Source organism: Lontra canadensis, unplaced genomic scaffold, assembly GCF_010015895.1.
Source record: "Lontra canadensis isolate GAN:19392208 unplaced genomic scaffold, GSC_riverotter_1.0 scaffold48, whole genome shotgun sequence".
In the NCBI taxonomy this organism is placed as follows: Eukaryota; Metazoa; Chordata; class Mammalia; order Carnivora; family Mustelidae; genus Lontra; species Lontra canadensis.
In genome coordinates this window covers 8,314,281-8,331,807 of record NW_022631042.1, presented here as the reverse complement: position 1 = coordinate 8,331,807, position 17,527 = coordinate 8,314,281, and the positions used below count along the sequence as shown (strand labels likewise).

The 17,527-nt window shown below is 39.5% G+C and overlaps 1 protein-coding gene and 1 long non-coding RNA gene across 5 annotated transcripts in view; one reads left to right on the top strand and one right to left on the bottom strand.

Moving 5' to 3' along the window:
• The window catches only part of LOC116876888, a 51,877-nt gene extending 48,720 nt beyond the window's left edge, over nucleotides 1–3,157 (bottom strand). For 3 of the 4 annotated variants that reach the window (XR_004384483.1, XR_004384480.1, XR_004384481.1), the window contains exons 1-2: nucleotides 3,049–3,157; nucleotides 2,275–2,490 (exon numbers count right to left, since the gene is read on the bottom strand). This is a non-coding gene — a long non-coding RNA (uncharacterized LOC116876888). Of the gene's footprint in view, nucleotides 1–895; nucleotides 1,517–2,274; nucleotides 2,491–3,048 lie in introns of those variants that run through there. The other variant, XR_004384482.1, reaches the window with a different exon arrangement.
• Nucleotides 2,899–17,527, top strand: part of RSBN1L (round spermatid basic protein 1 like) — a 59,300-nt gene continuing 44,671 nt past the window's right edge. Inside the window, exon 1 of the mRNA XM_032873282.1 lies at nucleotides 2,899–3,519. Coding sequence (XP_032729173.1) covers nucleotides 2,940–3,519 — 580 coding nt within the window. The 5' untranslated portion in view covers nucleotides 2,899–2,939. The remainder of the gene's footprint in view (nucleotides 3,520–17,527) is intronic.

Sequence of the window (17,527 nt, the reverse complement as noted above, 5' to 3'; positions counted from 1 at the left end):
TCATCCTGGGGAGAAGAGATAGTACTTTGAATAGGGTGCCAACAATGGGCATGGAGAAAAGTGGATGGTTTTCGTGGTAGCAGAGATGAAGCCAACAGGAATTGGTGATAGTGGTGGGAATTCTCTCCTAGTTCAAAGTCATGAGGATTGACCTAATTGAAAGGGGATGGCTGATTACTCAGGAGAGAAAACAGATCATCAAGCACTGATAACCGATAAATGAATTGCCCTCAGACCTGGAAGGATCTTCCTCTTATTGCAAAGAGCAAGAAGTCTATGAGATCAAGGGGACAAGTCTGCCTAGATCAGAGGGCGGAGAGCTGCTGATTACACATCAGTATTTGCAAGAAGGGGAGTGGACATAAGCTTGGACGTGTTAGGTGCATACACGCATGGTCCCTTCTGGCGTGGTGGGTGAAGAAGCTGGGAATAGGAAGAGAACAGGGACTGGCTAAGAACACTAAAAGTCTGAGAATTATAAATTTAAACCTGGCCTTCCAGATCATTATTTCAGTCAAGGTGGTAGAGCAGAATACATTTTCAAATTTTTTTAAGATTTTTTTTTTTTTTTAAGATTTTATTTATTTATTGGACAGAGATCAATAGGCAGAGAGGCAGGGAGAGAGAGAGGAGGAAGCAGGCTCCCTGCTGAGCAGAGAATGGGATGCGTGGCTGGATCCCAAGACCCTGAGACCATGACCTGAGCCGAAGGCAGAGGCTTAACCCACTGACCCACCCAGGTGCCCCCCAATTTTTTCTTTTAAGTAATCTCTGCACCCAATGTGGAACTCAAACTCACAACCTCGAGATCAAGAGTCACATGCTCCACTGACTGAGCCCAACAGGTGCCCCAAAATACATTTTTTTAAATAATTTTATAGTAGTTTGTTATCTTGATTTATAACTTAAATATTTAGACACATGGTATGTGAGCCTCCAAACCATACTCTTGCCCAGGCTCTGCAAATTTAGGGTTAGGACTGATAAGGGTGTTTAACAGTATAAAAGACTATATATAGTGCAAGCAGAAACAAATTCATAAGGATGAGAGTACACTTTAGCTGGGGCCTTACCAAATTGGATTTTCCAGGCTTCTATGTGAGAGATGAGAAAATAAATGGTGCAAGTTTCCAGGTACTATATTAACATATATGAGACACATTTATGTATCTGGAAGGTCAACAATTAAGAGGCTATTTTAATTCTAATGGTTTCATTGTGATTCTGAAAAGCTCCTTGGATATGGCAGAAGTTAAGAGCATGTAAGAGACCTTAGTGATCATGTAACTGAATTTATTAAAATAAAACAGAGGTTCCGACAGATGAAACACTGTGACTGAGGTTACAAAGCTGGTTACTAGGCAGTGATTTCCAGCCCCATCCTCTGTCCACTCTTCCAACAATGCTACTTTTCATGAAGACACATGCTGACTGTCAATTCCAACCACAAAGTTTTCACTTTTCATCGGTATGTATTAAAGGTAAATACTTTCATTCCTTTAAAAATTTGAGGCACCTAAAAAAAAGTCTATTGTTAAATTTTGACTCCAAAGTAACCTAAACAAACAAAAAAGGGAAAACAAAAAATTCCAACATCCTGAGGTCACAAGAATTGGTAATCCTGGACAGTTACTTTAAAAAAAAAAATTTTTTTTTTTTAAATTTATTTGACAGAGATCATGAGTAGGCAGAGAGGCAGGTAGAGAGAGAGGAAGGAAAGCAGGCTCCCTGCTGAGCAGAGAGTCCGACCCCGGGGCTCAATCCCAGGATCCTGGGATCATGACCTGAGCTGAAAGCAGAGGCTTTAACCCACTGAGCCACCCAGGGGCCCCGGAGAGTTACTTTTTAATTGTTTTCCAAAAAGTTACAGGAAACATAGGACTCCTTTTAGAACTTAGAATATTCTCCTACTGCTCATTTCCTTATTTGTCTACTTTTTATTTTTACATCAATCTCTTTGACTTGTTAATCTTATGTGAGACCCGAGTTGAATTAAAATCATGCTTCTTGCTTTGGTTGCAACCTGTTACTGTAACCCACCCCGCCCCCCAATTCCTCATCTTCTAAACTAGAAATGAAAATGCACGCTTATAAAACATCGAACATTCAGGGCGCTAACCACTATTTTACACTTTAAAAAATCCTTCTTTTCAAACCAATAAATATCGCCAATGGATTTTTCTCAGCAAGTCTGTTACAATAATTGCAATAAAATTAAGATCTTTAACAGTATATCACTAAAGTTTAAAAGAAAAATTCTCCAGGGAATCTTACCTTCAAGTTTAGAAGTAATCCGAAAATTCTGGGTTTGCAGGAAGTTATCTCCCTTAAAGCTTTAGAGTTGACGATCTTAGCAACAGTAACAAATCTTGTCAGGACACCAAGTGATTTTTAGTCCCTCCCGTCCAACGGCTGTTGCCTTTCAGAAGGAAGGGCTGAATTCCGCATAAAATTTTCTCCTCTGACTGAGCATCAGCGAAATTCGGCTTTCTGAGCGCGAAGAGACGGGGAGGGACCAAAAGGACCCCGGGGGGAGAAAAGGAAGAGAAAGTGATACATGCAAAAGTCGAACCACAGATGAGCGCGCCTGGGTGGGGGCAGACTTGAGGGTCCGGAGTTGGGGGTTCATTCCGGACACTCCCGGGGCACCAGAGTTCACGCTGGCGACAAGTGGAAGACCCTCCCCTCAGAACTCGCTCCGCCACTAACCGCGCCCCGCGGAGCTTTGACCTCCAAAACTGGTCCGCTTGGCGATACCGCCTCTTCGGCTCCAGATTGACGCCTTTGGTTGGTTCCCAGAGGGATCCCTCAGCATGGCTCGCCCAATAGAGAGCTCTGCCGATGGCCGGGCCGCTCCACCCCTCCCCCGCCCCTCGCTGAGGGCCCGCCCCTGCCCCGCGCCCGGGAGCGGAGGAGAGTAAATACAACAGGAGTGCAAAATGGCGGACCCGCCGAGCCCAGTGGACGGCGCTGCTTCCGCCGCCGCAGCCGCTGTCGCCTCGGAGAAAGAACCGTTTGGCAAATTGCAGCCCTCCTTCCGGGACCCACCGGGTCCTCTGTCGGCCAAGAAGGTCCGGACTGAGGAGAAGAAGGCGCCACGGAGACTGAACGGAGAGGGGGGCAGCGGCGGGAACAGCAGGCAGCTGCAGCCGCTGGCGGCACCTTCGCCTCAGAGCTATGGCAGCCCCGCGTCTTGGAGCTTTCCCGGGCTGTCTGCTGTCCCCTCCTCGTCCTCTGCTCGGAGCAGTTTCTCTTTTTCCGCTGGCTCCGCGGTCCCTTCCTCAGCCTCCGCTTCCTCGTCTCAGCCGGTGCCGCGCAAACTGCTGGTCCCTCCTACGCTGCTGCACGCTCAGCCTCACCATCTCTTGCTGCCGGCCGCCGCCTCCTCGGCCAACGCCAAGCCGCGGCGACCTAAGGAGAAGCGAGAGAAGGAAAGGAGGAGGCACGGCCTCGGCGGGGCAGGCGAGGCCGGCGGGGCCGCCCGGGAGGAGAACGGGGAGGTGAAGCCGCTGCCGCGAGGTGGGTGCCGGAGCTGGGAGGGGGAGGGGAGGGCGCCCCGGGTCCCCGCCGCCTCCTCGAGCCCGCGGGGCCCGGGCAGGGGGAGCGCGGGGGCCGCGGGCGCCAGCCTGGAGGGGGCGGGAGGCGTCCCGTTCTCAGCAGGCGATTTTGCAGTCCCCTTGGGGACAGGAAATGGAGCCTGTAATTTCGGTTACAGCGAGGGGAATGGCCGAAACTCTTATTTTTTATATTGTTTCTATCTCCCAGTTAATGCGCTGCAAGATTTATAGAATATGGTCTAGAGTATCCGGTAGGTGTGCTGGGCTTCGGAGGGAGATGGGAGGAAATGGGATCGCCAAGGGCTTGGTCTTCTAAAAGGTGCTTGATTCATTATTAGACGGTTTAGAGGTGATCACAGAATTCGTATTTGTGACACAGGCTCCAACACCAGAAAATCCTGTCAAAAAAAAAAAAAAAAAAAGGGGGGTGTGGAGAGCATTGGCGTCAGCTGGAAGCTACCAGAGGCCTGAGCTTTCATCCCTATTAGGGAAATGAGGTAGAGTGCAGGGCCCGAAGTGTGTGTGCTGTTTCATAAGGTACCCGTCCTGCAGCCTCCGCACCGTTTCGTATTCTCAAGTGTTCTGAGTGGTCCTGTTTGGAATACCACCACCCTTCAGAAAGAATTTTCAGCCATATTCTTTTTTCCTGCAGCAAGTTATAAAATCAGGAGCGTTGACGTTTTTTGGCCAGATCAAGTGACTGCAAAATGTTTTAGCATCAGAAAATGGCAAATTCATAAGCGTCCTTTTCAGACAGGGCTAGGCAGTTCTCTTTTAAACTGTAGGCTAGCTGTATAATTTGCAGAAAGTATTTATTTAAAATAGATCGTCCTACTTATTTAGTTATTGATACACGGTGATCTGACGGTGGTACAACATGGAGAGTGGTTGAAAATTAGATATTGATGTGATCAAAAGCCTAAAGCACGTGATGACCTTTAATATATACACTGAGAATGTATTATGAGAGTATTTTTGTTTTTGAGGAAAAATGACATGTCAAGGAGTTTTAGTATTGCCGTTCTAACTGTAGCTTAAATCGTGAATAATTCTCTATATGTTTGAATTAGAATGGCTGTTTTTGCAATTTTTTAAAATGCTGCACAGGAGTATATAGTTAGCAGGGTTACTTCTTCCCTGCTGGTTTGAGGTAGAAAAGCTTGGACAACTAAGCATAGCCTCCAGGTACTCCCGCACAGGGTAAAGTTCTCTCAGTTTTAGAGTTTTGCTTCTAGGAAAGTGGTTTTGAGGATGGAACTTACACTACTTTTAGTCTGGAATTTTAGGTGGTTAGTTATTTTAAAGCTATTTTGTCATAATGCTCACCTTTAAAACTTAAAAGTGCCTGAAAGTCTGTGCGTTTGCAGCTTGGTATTAGTCTTATTTGTGATGTGTAAGCAGTGTATTTGTTCTTCTAAGTTCTTTGAATGAGGAAGTGAATGTGGGGTGTAACATTGTCAGGGTAGGAGTGGCTGAAAAGAAATAAGCATTCTTTCACAAGTCTGACTTAAAATGTGGAGCGTAAAGATGGCCCTTAATGTGAAATGGCTGTTCAAGAGAGATTTCTCCAGTTTTTAAAATTTCATTTAGAATCCTTCTTTCGAAGGCTGCAGCTTATCTTACGAAGCCTTAATATGAGGAGTGATAGCTTCTACGTTAGGATGTGGGGAACGTGTTTTTCCATGACCTCTGTAGGGTTTTTTGAGTAGTGACGAGATACAAACACCATTGTAAGATTTTCATTTTTTTGAGAGAAATGCTTCTATTTTACTGAAGAAAAACTAAAAATCAAAGAGAAGGATTTTTCATTGTCTTAATGATAATGGTGAAAATTTTAAGAAGTATTCTCCTCCTAGGAGCGCCTGGGTGGCTCAGTGGGTTAAAGCCTCTGCCTTCGGCTCAGGTCGTGATCCCAGGGTTCTGGGATCGAGCCCCACATCGGGCTCTCTGCTCAGCAGGGAGCCTTCCCCCTCCCCCTTTCTGCCTGCCTCTCTGCCTACTAGTGATCTCTGTCAAATAAATAAATAAAATCTTAAAAAAAAAAAAGTATTCACCTCCTAAAGTTCAGGTTTAACTAAATTGAGGTTCTGTTTTAATCATTTAAGAAAATTCTTCAGCAACAGTGTTATTAAAATAGAAAATTATATACATTAATTCAATATAAGCATAATTACAAATAGGAAAATTCTAATTTGTAATACAGTCTGTTTCTCTGGGCTTTATGTAAGAATCTTAGTGAGTGGTTGGGGCATCTGGCTGCCTCAGTCACTGGAGCATGCAGCTCTTGATCTCGGGTCAGTGAGTTCGAGCCCCACCCTGGGTTTAGCTTTAACTTAAAAAAAAAAAAAAATCTTACGCGGTGAATGTCTTTTGTTTTAAATATATAATTCTTTCTAATGTTGCTCGAAGTTCGATACTTAGTTCATGGATAGCACAGTGATGGAAGTTATCCCATCCCTGGCTGATTGAACAAGCTGAATCAGAACAGGAAGTGAGCTATAAAGACACCTAAGCAAAGAAAGTAGATCCTTCCCTCAAAAGGCAAACAGACATTCAAAAAATCAAGCTCCAAATTCCATTAACCAGTTGAGTTCCTGTATGGTAGTAGGATTTTGTTTTGTTTTGTTTTGTTTTGTGTTTTTGTTTGTTTGTTTGTCTTTAGTGAGAACTGCCTAAATTTTTACATTGGCTACTATCCTAACAGGAATTACTTGTAGTAAATGAAACTGTGTATGAAAAGGGTTGGCAGGCCATTTAGTAAACGTCATTTGAGTCAGAAACGTGATGATTTGTTTTTTAACCTCATAATAAATTAAAAAGTGCATCAGTCCAGATAGAGTAAGGATCATTGACAGATCTGAAAGTTAAGAGTGATAACAGAATTACAAAAGGATAGCAGTCTAAGCCCTTTTAGCATAAGAGTTTGTGCCTTAACACACCAAAAACCTGTGAGGTCATCTAGTCATAGTGTAGCTGACTTCCATGATAGTCTGAGTCATCATGTAAAAGTTAAATCTATTTTTTTATTTTTATTTTTATTTTTTAAATTTTTGTTAAATTTATTTTTTATAAAAAGAAAATGTGCAAAACTTTTTAGATTTTAAAACGAGAAAATAACCAGATTTAGTGGTTAGGGAGGTAATCTACTTAAGAGTTCACAGCCAATTTTTCTGTAAGATTGAATAAATTTTTGAATTGGTAAATGTGGAAGGTAATAGTGGACATGTACTGAAGGTGTTCGACATTTAGAATTATGTTATGGCAAACAGCAGAACAAACATATTATTAGATAAAAGTGCCATAAGGATTACAGTAACCAATAAAACTTGTGTAGATCTTCTTATTTTTGTTAGTGCTTTTGCTTTGCATTTATTAACTTATTTTTTTCTTTAGGATGATCCTGTGAAGTATCCCAAGATAAAACCAGGGCATTTCACAGAATGTTTAACTACACAGTTACAGAATTTAACTGTAATGAAAATAGAGGCTTTTTTTAGAATTGAATAATAATTATTTTTGTTTCTATTTTAATTCCAGTTAGTATACGGTGTTATATTCGTTTCAGATGCATTGTACCATACGGTGATTTCAACAGTTCCATCTATCACCAGATGCTCATCACAAGTGCACTCCTTAAACCCCATCACCTATTTAACCCATCCCCCACCCACTGGGAGCCTTTGGTTTGTTCTGTATAGTTAAGAGCCTGTTAGAAGTGAATAATTTAAGGTATGTAAATGTCAGTGGTTTAAAGGGATAGGTATTGGAAGACTTTTCAAATAGACTTTTCCCTATCTTTCTAATGTTAATTCCACAATTTTAGGTTAAATTCATACTCAGAGGGGCGCCTGGGTGGCTCATTGGGTTAAAGCCTCTGCCTTTGGCTCAGGTCATGATCCCAGGATTCTGGGATCAAGCCCCGCATTGGGCTCTCTGCTCGGCAGGGAGCCTGCTTCCTCCTTTCTCTCTCTCTGCCTGCCTCTCTGCCTAGTTGTGATTTCTATTTGTCAAATAAAATAAATAATAAAAATCTTAAAAAAAAATTCATACTCAGAGGTTTCGTCATTTTGATATCTTTGTCACTGCTGAAATAGTTTACTGTGATTTCATTTTCTTTTATAATCTTTGTTGTTCATGCCTCGTTTTTTCATTTGCTTAGTTTTGTCTGGCAAAGTCTTTCTATACCCTCCAGCAGCTGCATAAAATGCTTCTCAGTACAATTTTCCACATGGTCAAATCTGTCAGATAAACTTATCAGTTCTATTTGTTCCTGTAGTCATCTCTTCTGTAGCTGTCTTTCTTCCTGCTTTAGTCTGGATTGTTTTCTTTTTAGGCCTGCTGCAAAGCTGTCATCTTGGGACTTCCCTTAGCTGACATTCTGGGAGTTTCTTTCACTTTTGCTGAGTCCCTTTTTTCTGGACCCTATGCCTTCTTTTGGTTTATTCCTTCATTTTGGTTTCCCCAATTATTACTGTGATCGTGTGTATTGGAAAAACAGGTTTTTTTTTTAATTTATTTTTACACTCATGCTAGACTGTTGGGCTGTTGAGAGATTTCTATATTGGAAGTCATTTTCCCTCAAAAGTTTGGAGGTGTTCCCATATTGCCTGGCTTCCAGTATTGATGTTGAGAAATTTGATCTCCAAAAGTTGTCTTTTTTCCACAATCTGGAAGATTTCAACCCTTTTTTGACAAAGTTTTTAAATTTTAGCTCTCTTTTAAAATAGTGTTTTATGAACTTTTGTTTTTTGTTCCCGTATTATAAAATCTTGTACTTTTTTCATGGGTGCAGCATCTTCTGTTATCTCTTCAAGGATATTAATTATAGTTTTTTCATTTCTTGCATGGTTTTTGGTTCCTCTAAAACTTTTTGTTGTTGTTGATTTTGGTCTTGTTGGAGGCTTTCTTCAGATCTCTGTGATCCTTAGCAGTTCCTTCATATTCAAGGAATGTTCAAAGCTGACTGAAAGCTCACTGGGCATGCATGAGCATGGCTTAGTGACTAATAAACTCTGATGTTTTACCTTTTTTTTTTTTTTTAAAGATTTTATTTTTAAGTAATCTCTACACCCAACGTGGTGTTCAAACTTTTAACTCCAAGATCAAGAATCACATCAACAGGGCAGCTGGTTGCCCCTCCCATATTTTATCTTTACTTTTTTCCTCTGGGTAGTGGGTTGAGAGGGTTTTCAGTTTCTTCAGATAAAGATCCTTTATTTTTTTGTTTGTCTGTATAACTGGAATAATGGAGAGGAGGGGATTTGCAGAGGTAATGAGTTTAGATGGTGGGGCTCTAGTGCTTGGTGGAGGAAGGAAGCTATAAATTTCACTATTCAGTTTCTAAATTTTCACTTAGTTTCCCTGTTTACCCATCAACATTTCACTTCTTGCTTTTTCTGTGTGGGATGCACCTGAGCTTGGAGCCATTCTGATTCAGTTTTGCTCAAGATCATTACCTCATTCCTGTCAGGGCGAGTGAACGGGGCCGGGGGTGGGGAAGCAAGCATAATAGAAGGTTAGTGTAAGTCCCTACAGAGATAGTTTCAAAAAATCCTATTTACTCTGCAGTACCCCTAGAGGGGCTTTGAAATTGGAGGTACTGAAAGAGGCAAGAGGGCAGAATCAACCCCACCCCTCCCACACACACGTACACACATTCACTCTCCCTCTCTCTCTCATGTTGCAGCATGTGTCAGAATTTCCTTTTTAAGGCTGAATAATGTTCCATTATATGTATGTACCACATTTTGTTTGTACATTCATCCCTTGATGTACATTCGGATTCTTCTACCTTTTGGCTGTTGTGAATAATGCTGCTGTGAACATGGGTGAACAGATATCTATTTGAGTCCCTGCTTTCAGTTCTTTTGGATATATGCCCTGAAATAGAACTGCTGGATCATATGGTAATCATTTAATTTAAGGAACTGCCATACTGTTTTCCCTAACTGTTTTCCATAGCAGTTGCACCATTTTACATTGCCACCAGCTGTGCGCAAGTGTTGGGTTAACTATTTAGTATCAGAAAAGTGAATCTAAGTACGCAGACAAAAAACTCTCAGTAACATTTATTTGGAGCAGGTACTTATGAAGTCAGGGTGCGGTCAGCCACAACAGCTTAGGAAATAAAATTTGGGGGTTTGGTGGAAGAAAAAAAAGGCATTTATTGAGTGCTTGTCATAAGCCATGGTATTATCTCAATATTTTTAGATTAAAACTCTTGAGTTTTTCTTAGCTCACTCAGAATTGCATAGCTAATGTGTAAAGAATTTGGATCAGCCCCGTCTCTGGAAGAGTGTGAGCCTAACTACACAACGCTACAGTTAATTTTTTCCCTTTAGGCTGTGATAAACAGGAAGAAGAAAGAGAAGATGAACTTTTTTTCTTTCTTTTTTTTTTTTTAAGATTTATTTATTTATTTATTTATTTATTTATTTGACAGACAGATTACAAGTAGGCAGAGAGGCAGGCAGAGAGAGAGGAGGAAGCAGGCTCCCTGCTGATCATGACCTGAGCGGAAGGCAGAGGCTTTAGCCCACTGAGCCACCCAGGCGCCCCAGAAGATGAACTTTAACACTTTTTCCAAGTTATTTCTTTTTTCCTAACTTTTTATTATTAAAAATTTTAAGCATACAGAAAAGCTGAAAGAATAATACAATGATCTTATATAGATTTCCTCGTAGATTCAACAGCTGTTAATATTTTATGTTATATATGCAGTGAATCATTTGAAAGATTTTTTTTCTTAAATTCATGAGAAACAGAGAGGCAGAGGGAGAAGTGGGCTCCCTGTGGAGCAGAGAGCCGAAGCAGAACTTCATCCCAGGACTCTGGGATCATGACCTGAGCTGAAGGCAGACGCTTAACTGACTGAGGCACCCAGGTGCCCCCCAACCCTTTTTTTTAATTCATGAGAGACAGAGGCAGAGGCAGATGCAATGAGTCATTTAAAAGTAAACTATAGACATCATGATACTTGACTCTTTTTTTTTTTTAATTTTATTTGACAGAGAGAGAAAGAGCATGAGCAGAGTGAGCAGCAGGTAGTGGGAGAGGAAGAAGGAGAAGCAGGATCCCCACTGAGCAGGGAGCCCAATGTGGGGCTCCATCCTGGGACTCCGGGATCATGACCTGAGCCAAAGACAGATGCTTCATACTGACCCACCCAGGTGTCCCATGATACTTCATTCTTAAATATTTCAGCCTTCATTTTCTAAAAGTAACCACATAATTACATTAACTTTAAAACATTTAAGAAAATAATTGTATAACCAGTACGTGTTTAGTCTTCCAATAACCCCCAGTTTCCCCCGTTGCATTCCAAACACACTACATGTTTGTTTAGTTAGCTATTTTTATAATACCATTTACTTGAGCGATACTTTCTTTTTTCTTTTTTTTTTTTAATTTTTATCTCTTTTTTTTTTAAATACAATTTTTTTTTTAAAGATTATTTATTTATTTATTTGACAGAGATCACAAGTAGGCAGAGAGGCAGGCAGAGAGAGAGGAGGAAGCAGGCTCCCTGATGAGCAGATAGCCCGATGCGATGGCGGGTTCAATCCCAGACCCTGGGATCATGACCTGAGCCAAAGGCAGAGGCTTTAACCCACTGAGCCACCCAGACGCCCCTTTACCTCTGTTTTTAATCTGGAACTGTCCTGCTCCCTTTTTCCTTTATATGACATTGACTTTTGGAAGGTACTAGTTCAACATACCTTCTTATCTTGTAGGTTTTTTTTATACTCATAATTTCTAAACATTTATTTTATCATGTTATTTATTTTTTTAAAGATTTTATTTATTTTTTATTTTATTTCTCATAAAGGTTTTATTTATTTGTGAGAGAGTGTGTGAGAGAGCGAGCTTGAGCAGTGGGAAGGGCAGAGGGAGAGGGATAGAGATAAGTAGACTCCACGCTGAGCAGGAAGAACAACATGGGACTGGATCCCAGGACCTTGAGATGCTGACCTGAGCCTGAGGCAGCTGCTTAAACCATTGAGCCACCCCGGGGTACCCTTAAAGATTTTATTTTCAAGTAATTTCTACATCAGTGTTGTGGTATTTAGCTTGATTCTTTGTATTTATTATAGCTAGAAATTAGGTATCAAGATCAAGCCTGATTAATCCAGATTAAAAAGTTTTGGTAAGAATATTTCATAGGTGTACTTCATATTGCATCCCCTTGGGAGGCATATAATATTAAGATTGTGCCATTAGTAAATTAGTTGAGGTGACCATAATCCCCATTACACTAGTTCATTTTTCTGTTTACATTTAGTTTGTAATCTGTGTGTTGATGATTTATGAATATCCAATTTCCTAGCAATTTTTTATGCGATGGCTTCAGTATCAGTTAATGATTTTTGCCTGAGTCACCCATTCTTTTCATGCTTAAAGAATGATGCCAAACTATTTCTAAATAAAAAGGGAATTAGATTTGGGAATGGAGAATTCAAAATAATTTGTTACTCTTGTATTTAGATTAAAATTTGGCAGTCTATTTTGATTTTGGGTACCAGAGTAAATACGTTCATTGGTATGATTAGAATCTTATGGTAAACACTTTTCTTGTATTCTTAATTCATCACAGTTTGAATTTTGGAAAGCTACTTGCAGAATGCTTTTCGTTAAAGATTGAGTGTAGTAGTCCAGTTACAATAGTTATATATATATAACAATAGTTATCGGTTATAATACTAGTAACATAATGTTACTAGTTACTAATGTTCTCTGTTGACTAATATAAATTAACTATATACCTATACGAATTCCCATTAAATAGATTATATGACTTCCTTCAGAGCATGCATCATTTTAGTCATCATTTTATGATCTTTGCCATGTACTCAGTAATTGATTTGAAGAAAAAAATATTTTTTATTAATAAATTAATTCTATCTGTTCTCTTTGCACTAGAAATTTAAGTAACTACTCTTGTTAGTTTTTTTAGAGAAAGGGTATACATTTTCTTTAGATATTATTTAATTCAGAACCACTTTCAGTGGTTTGACATGTGGAACCATATTCTGGAAAGCTGATGTCCCAGGGCATTCATTTTCTGGCTGAATCACTGATGAACTTTATACCTTAAAGGAGTAAGTAATCACCAATTTTCATTTTTCTCCTTTGAGGATGATGAAAATATCAAAATTAGTAAATTCTGTCAGGCTTTTTTGAGTTGGGCCAAAAGTTGATGTAGTGAGTACAACTTGAGCTAGAATTTATGTTTCTTGAGGACAGAAACAACAATAAATAATAACAACAATAACAGTAATTAACACAGAACTGTACTCAGCACTTTGTATTTTTATTTAATTTTTACATTTTCTTAAAATTTAGTTAGATATTAGCCTCTTGTAAGTACTGAATGGAAGCTCAGAAAATTTAAGTAACTTGCCCAAGGATGTTAAGTACGTAGTCAGTCAAAGTTTTAGATCATTATGTAGTTTGACTTAGGAGCTCCAGCTCTAAACTATTGTGCAAACTGTGTTAATGTTTTTAAATCTCCTTCATTCAGAATTGTACCTTACAGTATGAGCTAGTTTGCCAAATAAACGAACCAGACTTTGGAGGAAGAGTAGGACTTAGGTAAGTGGAGATGATGGAGACGGACTTGTTAGGGGAAATGGTGTGAGCAAGATTGTAGAGATAGGAGTGTACGTTGCCATGTTCTGTGGTCTCTGACTAGAACCATTCAGCTGGGATTGGTGATCTTGTACAAAGTTGGGAAAAAGCACCTCATGCCAGTTGAAAGTTTGCCACAATATGCCTGCTATTTGCCAGGATAGGGAGTTTGGACTTCATTCTGTGGGCAACAGCAAGGCATAGTTTTTTTTGTTTTTTTTTTTTAATAGATTAATTTATTCAAATTGGTATTTTAGGAATACTAATTCGTTAGCATTGTGTAGGATGAATTGGCTGAGAGAAAAATTAGACAGGGATATTGGAGACTACTGTAGTAATAAAATGGAGTGATTTTAGTGGTAAAATGATTGGTACTCCTGGACATGGAAAAGAAAAGATTTTGAGAGGGAATGTATGATAGAGCTTCATGATTATCAAATATGTAGCAAGAAAGGAGGAATTTTTATATTTAATTTTATAGTCTCAGATGGAGGGAATAAAATGTTGGTGGGTCTGCAGGAGAACTAGTTGAAAAAGATGGATATGAGTTTGAGATACAGGCAAGTACCTTTATGTTAAGAGTTCTGTTATCAGGGGCGCCTGGGTGGCTCAGTGGGTTAAGCCTCTGCCTTCGGCTCAGGTCATGATCCCAGGGTCCTGGGATAGAGCCCCGCATCGCATCATCGGGGCTCTCTGCTCAGCAGGGAGCCTGTTTCCTCCTCTCTCTCTGCCTGCCTCTCTGCCTACTTGTGATCTCTGTCAATTAATAAATAAAATCTTTAAAAAAAAAAAGTTTCATAATGGCAGGCAACAAATACTGCTTTTTCTGTGGGGAGCAATAACCTCAGATCCTCTCTTAGGTAGCCAGCTGTTAACAGCCTTTTAAAGGTCTCAAAAAAATCAAGATTATGCATGGTTCCTTAACCTTTACTCTGTCCTAACAATTTAGCAATTTACCTTCCATTTGTCTTCCCTCTCCTGGCCTCCCTCATCATTGTCTTATCGTTCCTACTACTTCTTCAGCCTTTAGTTCAGTTTGGGACCTTTTTACAGTACTCTTCTCTCTGGCTTTGCTAATCACCTGTTGGTTTTCTAGTGTCTCTCATTAGCACTTACCAAATCTTAGTTTAGAGTTTTAGATCCTTATATTCAGCTGCCTCTTTGACATAGTCACTATTAGAGGTTTCACAGAACTGTAAAATTAACATGTTCAAAACTCAGCCTTCGTTACTCAAATTTGTCTTGTTGTGTATGTTCCTTATCTCAGTGCTTGAAAACTAGATTCTGCACTTTACCTTCATCCAACCTGTAGCCAAATCTTGTTAGTGCCAGTCACCATTTTTTATATCTGTCTCCTTTCCCTGTCCTTTCCACTAGTCTTACTTAGTTCAAATTACCATCATTTCTAGCCTAAATTATTGTATAACTGCCTCCTTATTGGGCTCCCTACTTCAGATCCGTGATGTTTCATTTCATTTTTCATGCTACAGCCTAAGTGATAGCTAGAGATCTGATCACATATTTGATTATATCACTTTTCTCTTTATGAGATGACGTTTAAATTCCTAAAAATGTCCTCCAAGGCTCTTGTTTAGCTCTTTAGCTTCTCCTCGGTGCTCCTTGCTGCCTAGAACTTTGTTTACCCATTATCCCTAGTCCCACGTTTCTACTGCACTTAGCTAATGTCTACTCATATTTTAGGACTCCACTTGAAAGGGAGGCCTTTGCTATTTCCTAGATGAGGTTAGGTCCCCTTGCTGTTTCTTCCCATGTCACCTTGCACTGATTCCATCCTGCCTTTATTCACTTCATTTTAATCACTTCTTAGTTGTCCTCTTCACTAGACACAGAGCCTGTGAAATCTGGGGGCTGTGGTTATCTTGTTTTACGTCAGGGTCCTCTGGGTAGTCAAAAACTGTTTGGGAAATGAACAAGTTATACTGCATTTCAGCCCTTTCTGCCTGCTGCGAAGAGATATCTGGTGGTTATTCAGGAAAATTTTGGTAGGTATTTCAAAGAAAGAACAGAAAAGTGATAATGGGATGAGAAGTTGATCAGCAGCTCACAGACAATGGTTAAATTGTCAGGTGAACACAAGAGGTAGATATTAATGGCATGAGAACTAGGAAGGAAAGTCACTGTGTGGATAATAATAATTGTATTGTGTTTGACTCACCCTAAATTATCAGAATTGCCATTTTGTACACTCCAATCTCAAAAAAATGAAGCTTATCACTACATTATGCAAAAAGGAAATTTTGCTTTTAATCTGCATATATTTAAAAAACCCATAACATTATAAATGGAATTGTAATTTATTTAGACATAAAATAGATAGAAATTAAGATTAATTTTGTTCCAACAGATAGTTTTTAATACCATTTTAACATCATTTATTGAGTAGTTCATTCTTTGCACTCTGATGTATAATGCCAGTTTTTATCCTATACTAAAATCATGTGTGCTTGGATCTATTATTTTCTAAATTATTTATTTATCTATTTATTTATTTAAAGATTTTTTTATTTTTAAGTAATCTCTGCACCCTTTGTAGGACTGGAAATCACAACCCAGAGATCAACAGATGCATGCTCTACTGACTGAGCACCAGCTGCCCCCTTGGGTCTTTTAGCTTCCCAGTTCTAACATTTACCAGTTCATTTCCGCTCAAGTAACACTCTCATCTTTACTGTATCTTTAGAGTAGATTTGGTATCTATAGGGCAAGGCCCCCCTGCTTCCAAACTCTTTTTCAGAATTTTCTTGGCTTTTTAAAATATCAGGCTTATTGAGGTATAATTTACGTAAGATAAGATTTATCCGTTTAAGGTATATGGTTCAGTGAGTTTTTTTTTTTTTTTTTAAGATTTTATTTATTTATTTGACAGACAGAGATCACTAGTAGGTAGAGAGGCAGGCAGAGAGGGAAAGCAGGCTTCCTGCTGAGCAGAACTCCCGATGCGCGATGTGGGACTCCATCCCAGGACCCTGAGATCATGACTAGAGCTGAAGGCAAAGGCTTCACCCACTGAGCCCCTTAGGTGCCCTGAGTTCAGTGAGTTTTAATAAGTGTACATTGTAGCCACCAGCACAGTCATGATATTTTCTCTTAATTCACAATGTTCCATTTTGCCACTTATTGCTCTTACCTCCAATCCCGGGGGTGATTTGTCTTTTGTCCCAATAGTTTTGCCTTTTCCAGAATGTGATGTAAGTTGAATCTTAATCTGTCTTTTTTATGTTTGGCTTCTTTCACTTAGTATATTGCTTTGAAGATTAGTCAGTATTGTTGCATTAATCAGTTTATTCCTTTTATTTCTCAGTAGTAATTCATTGCATAGAGATATTACAATTTGTTTTTTCATTCTCCAGTTGATGACATTTGGATTGGTTCTGGTTTTTGATGGTTATGAATAAGCCTGCTATAGTCATTCACAGATAAATCTTGTGGTGGACACATGCTTTCTTTTCTTTTTTTTTTTTTTTTTAAGATTTTGTTTATTTATTTGACAGACAGAGATCACAAGTAGGCAGAGAGGCAGGCAGAGAGAGAGAGGAGGAAGCAGGCTCCCCACAGAGCAGAGAGCCTGATGCGGGGCTCGATCCCCAGGACTCTGGGATCATGACCTGAGCCGAAGGCAGAGGCTTTAACCCACTGAGCCACCCAGTCGCCCCGGACACATGCTTTCATTCTCTTGAGCACATACCCAGAAGTGGAACCACTGGGTTGTATGGTTAAGTTTATATTTAACTTCTAAGAAATTTCTATACTTTTCTAAAGTGGCTGTACTTTTTTTGTTCCCGCCAGCCCTTGATACTGTTATTGTCTACTAAATCTTCGTCATCTTAGTGGATATGTAGTAGTATTTCCTTATGGTTTTAATTTGCAATTCCCTAATGACTTCTGCTGTTGAGCATCATTTTATGTGCTTATCTTCCATTCCTGTCTCTTCTTTGGTGAAGTGTCTGTTCAGATTATGTGTTATTTTAATTTTTAAATTGCAATCATTCTTTACATATTCTGTGTACAAGTTCTTTATCAGATACATATTTCACAAATGTAGTCTCCCATTCTGTGGCTTTGCATTCCCTTAATATTGTCCTTCACACTTTCTCATAGCAGAAAAATTTAATTTTGGTGAAGTCCACTTCATAATTTCTTTTATGGTTCCTGCTTTTTGTGTCTTAACTGAGAGAGCTTTGCCTAACCCAGGGTTACACAGGTTTTCTCTTATGTTTTCTTTTAGATACTTTATAGTTTTAGGTTTTTACCTTTAGCACTGTAGTACATTTTGAAAATTTTTGTATTTGAGGTTTGGATCACAGTTCCCTTACTCTTGTTTT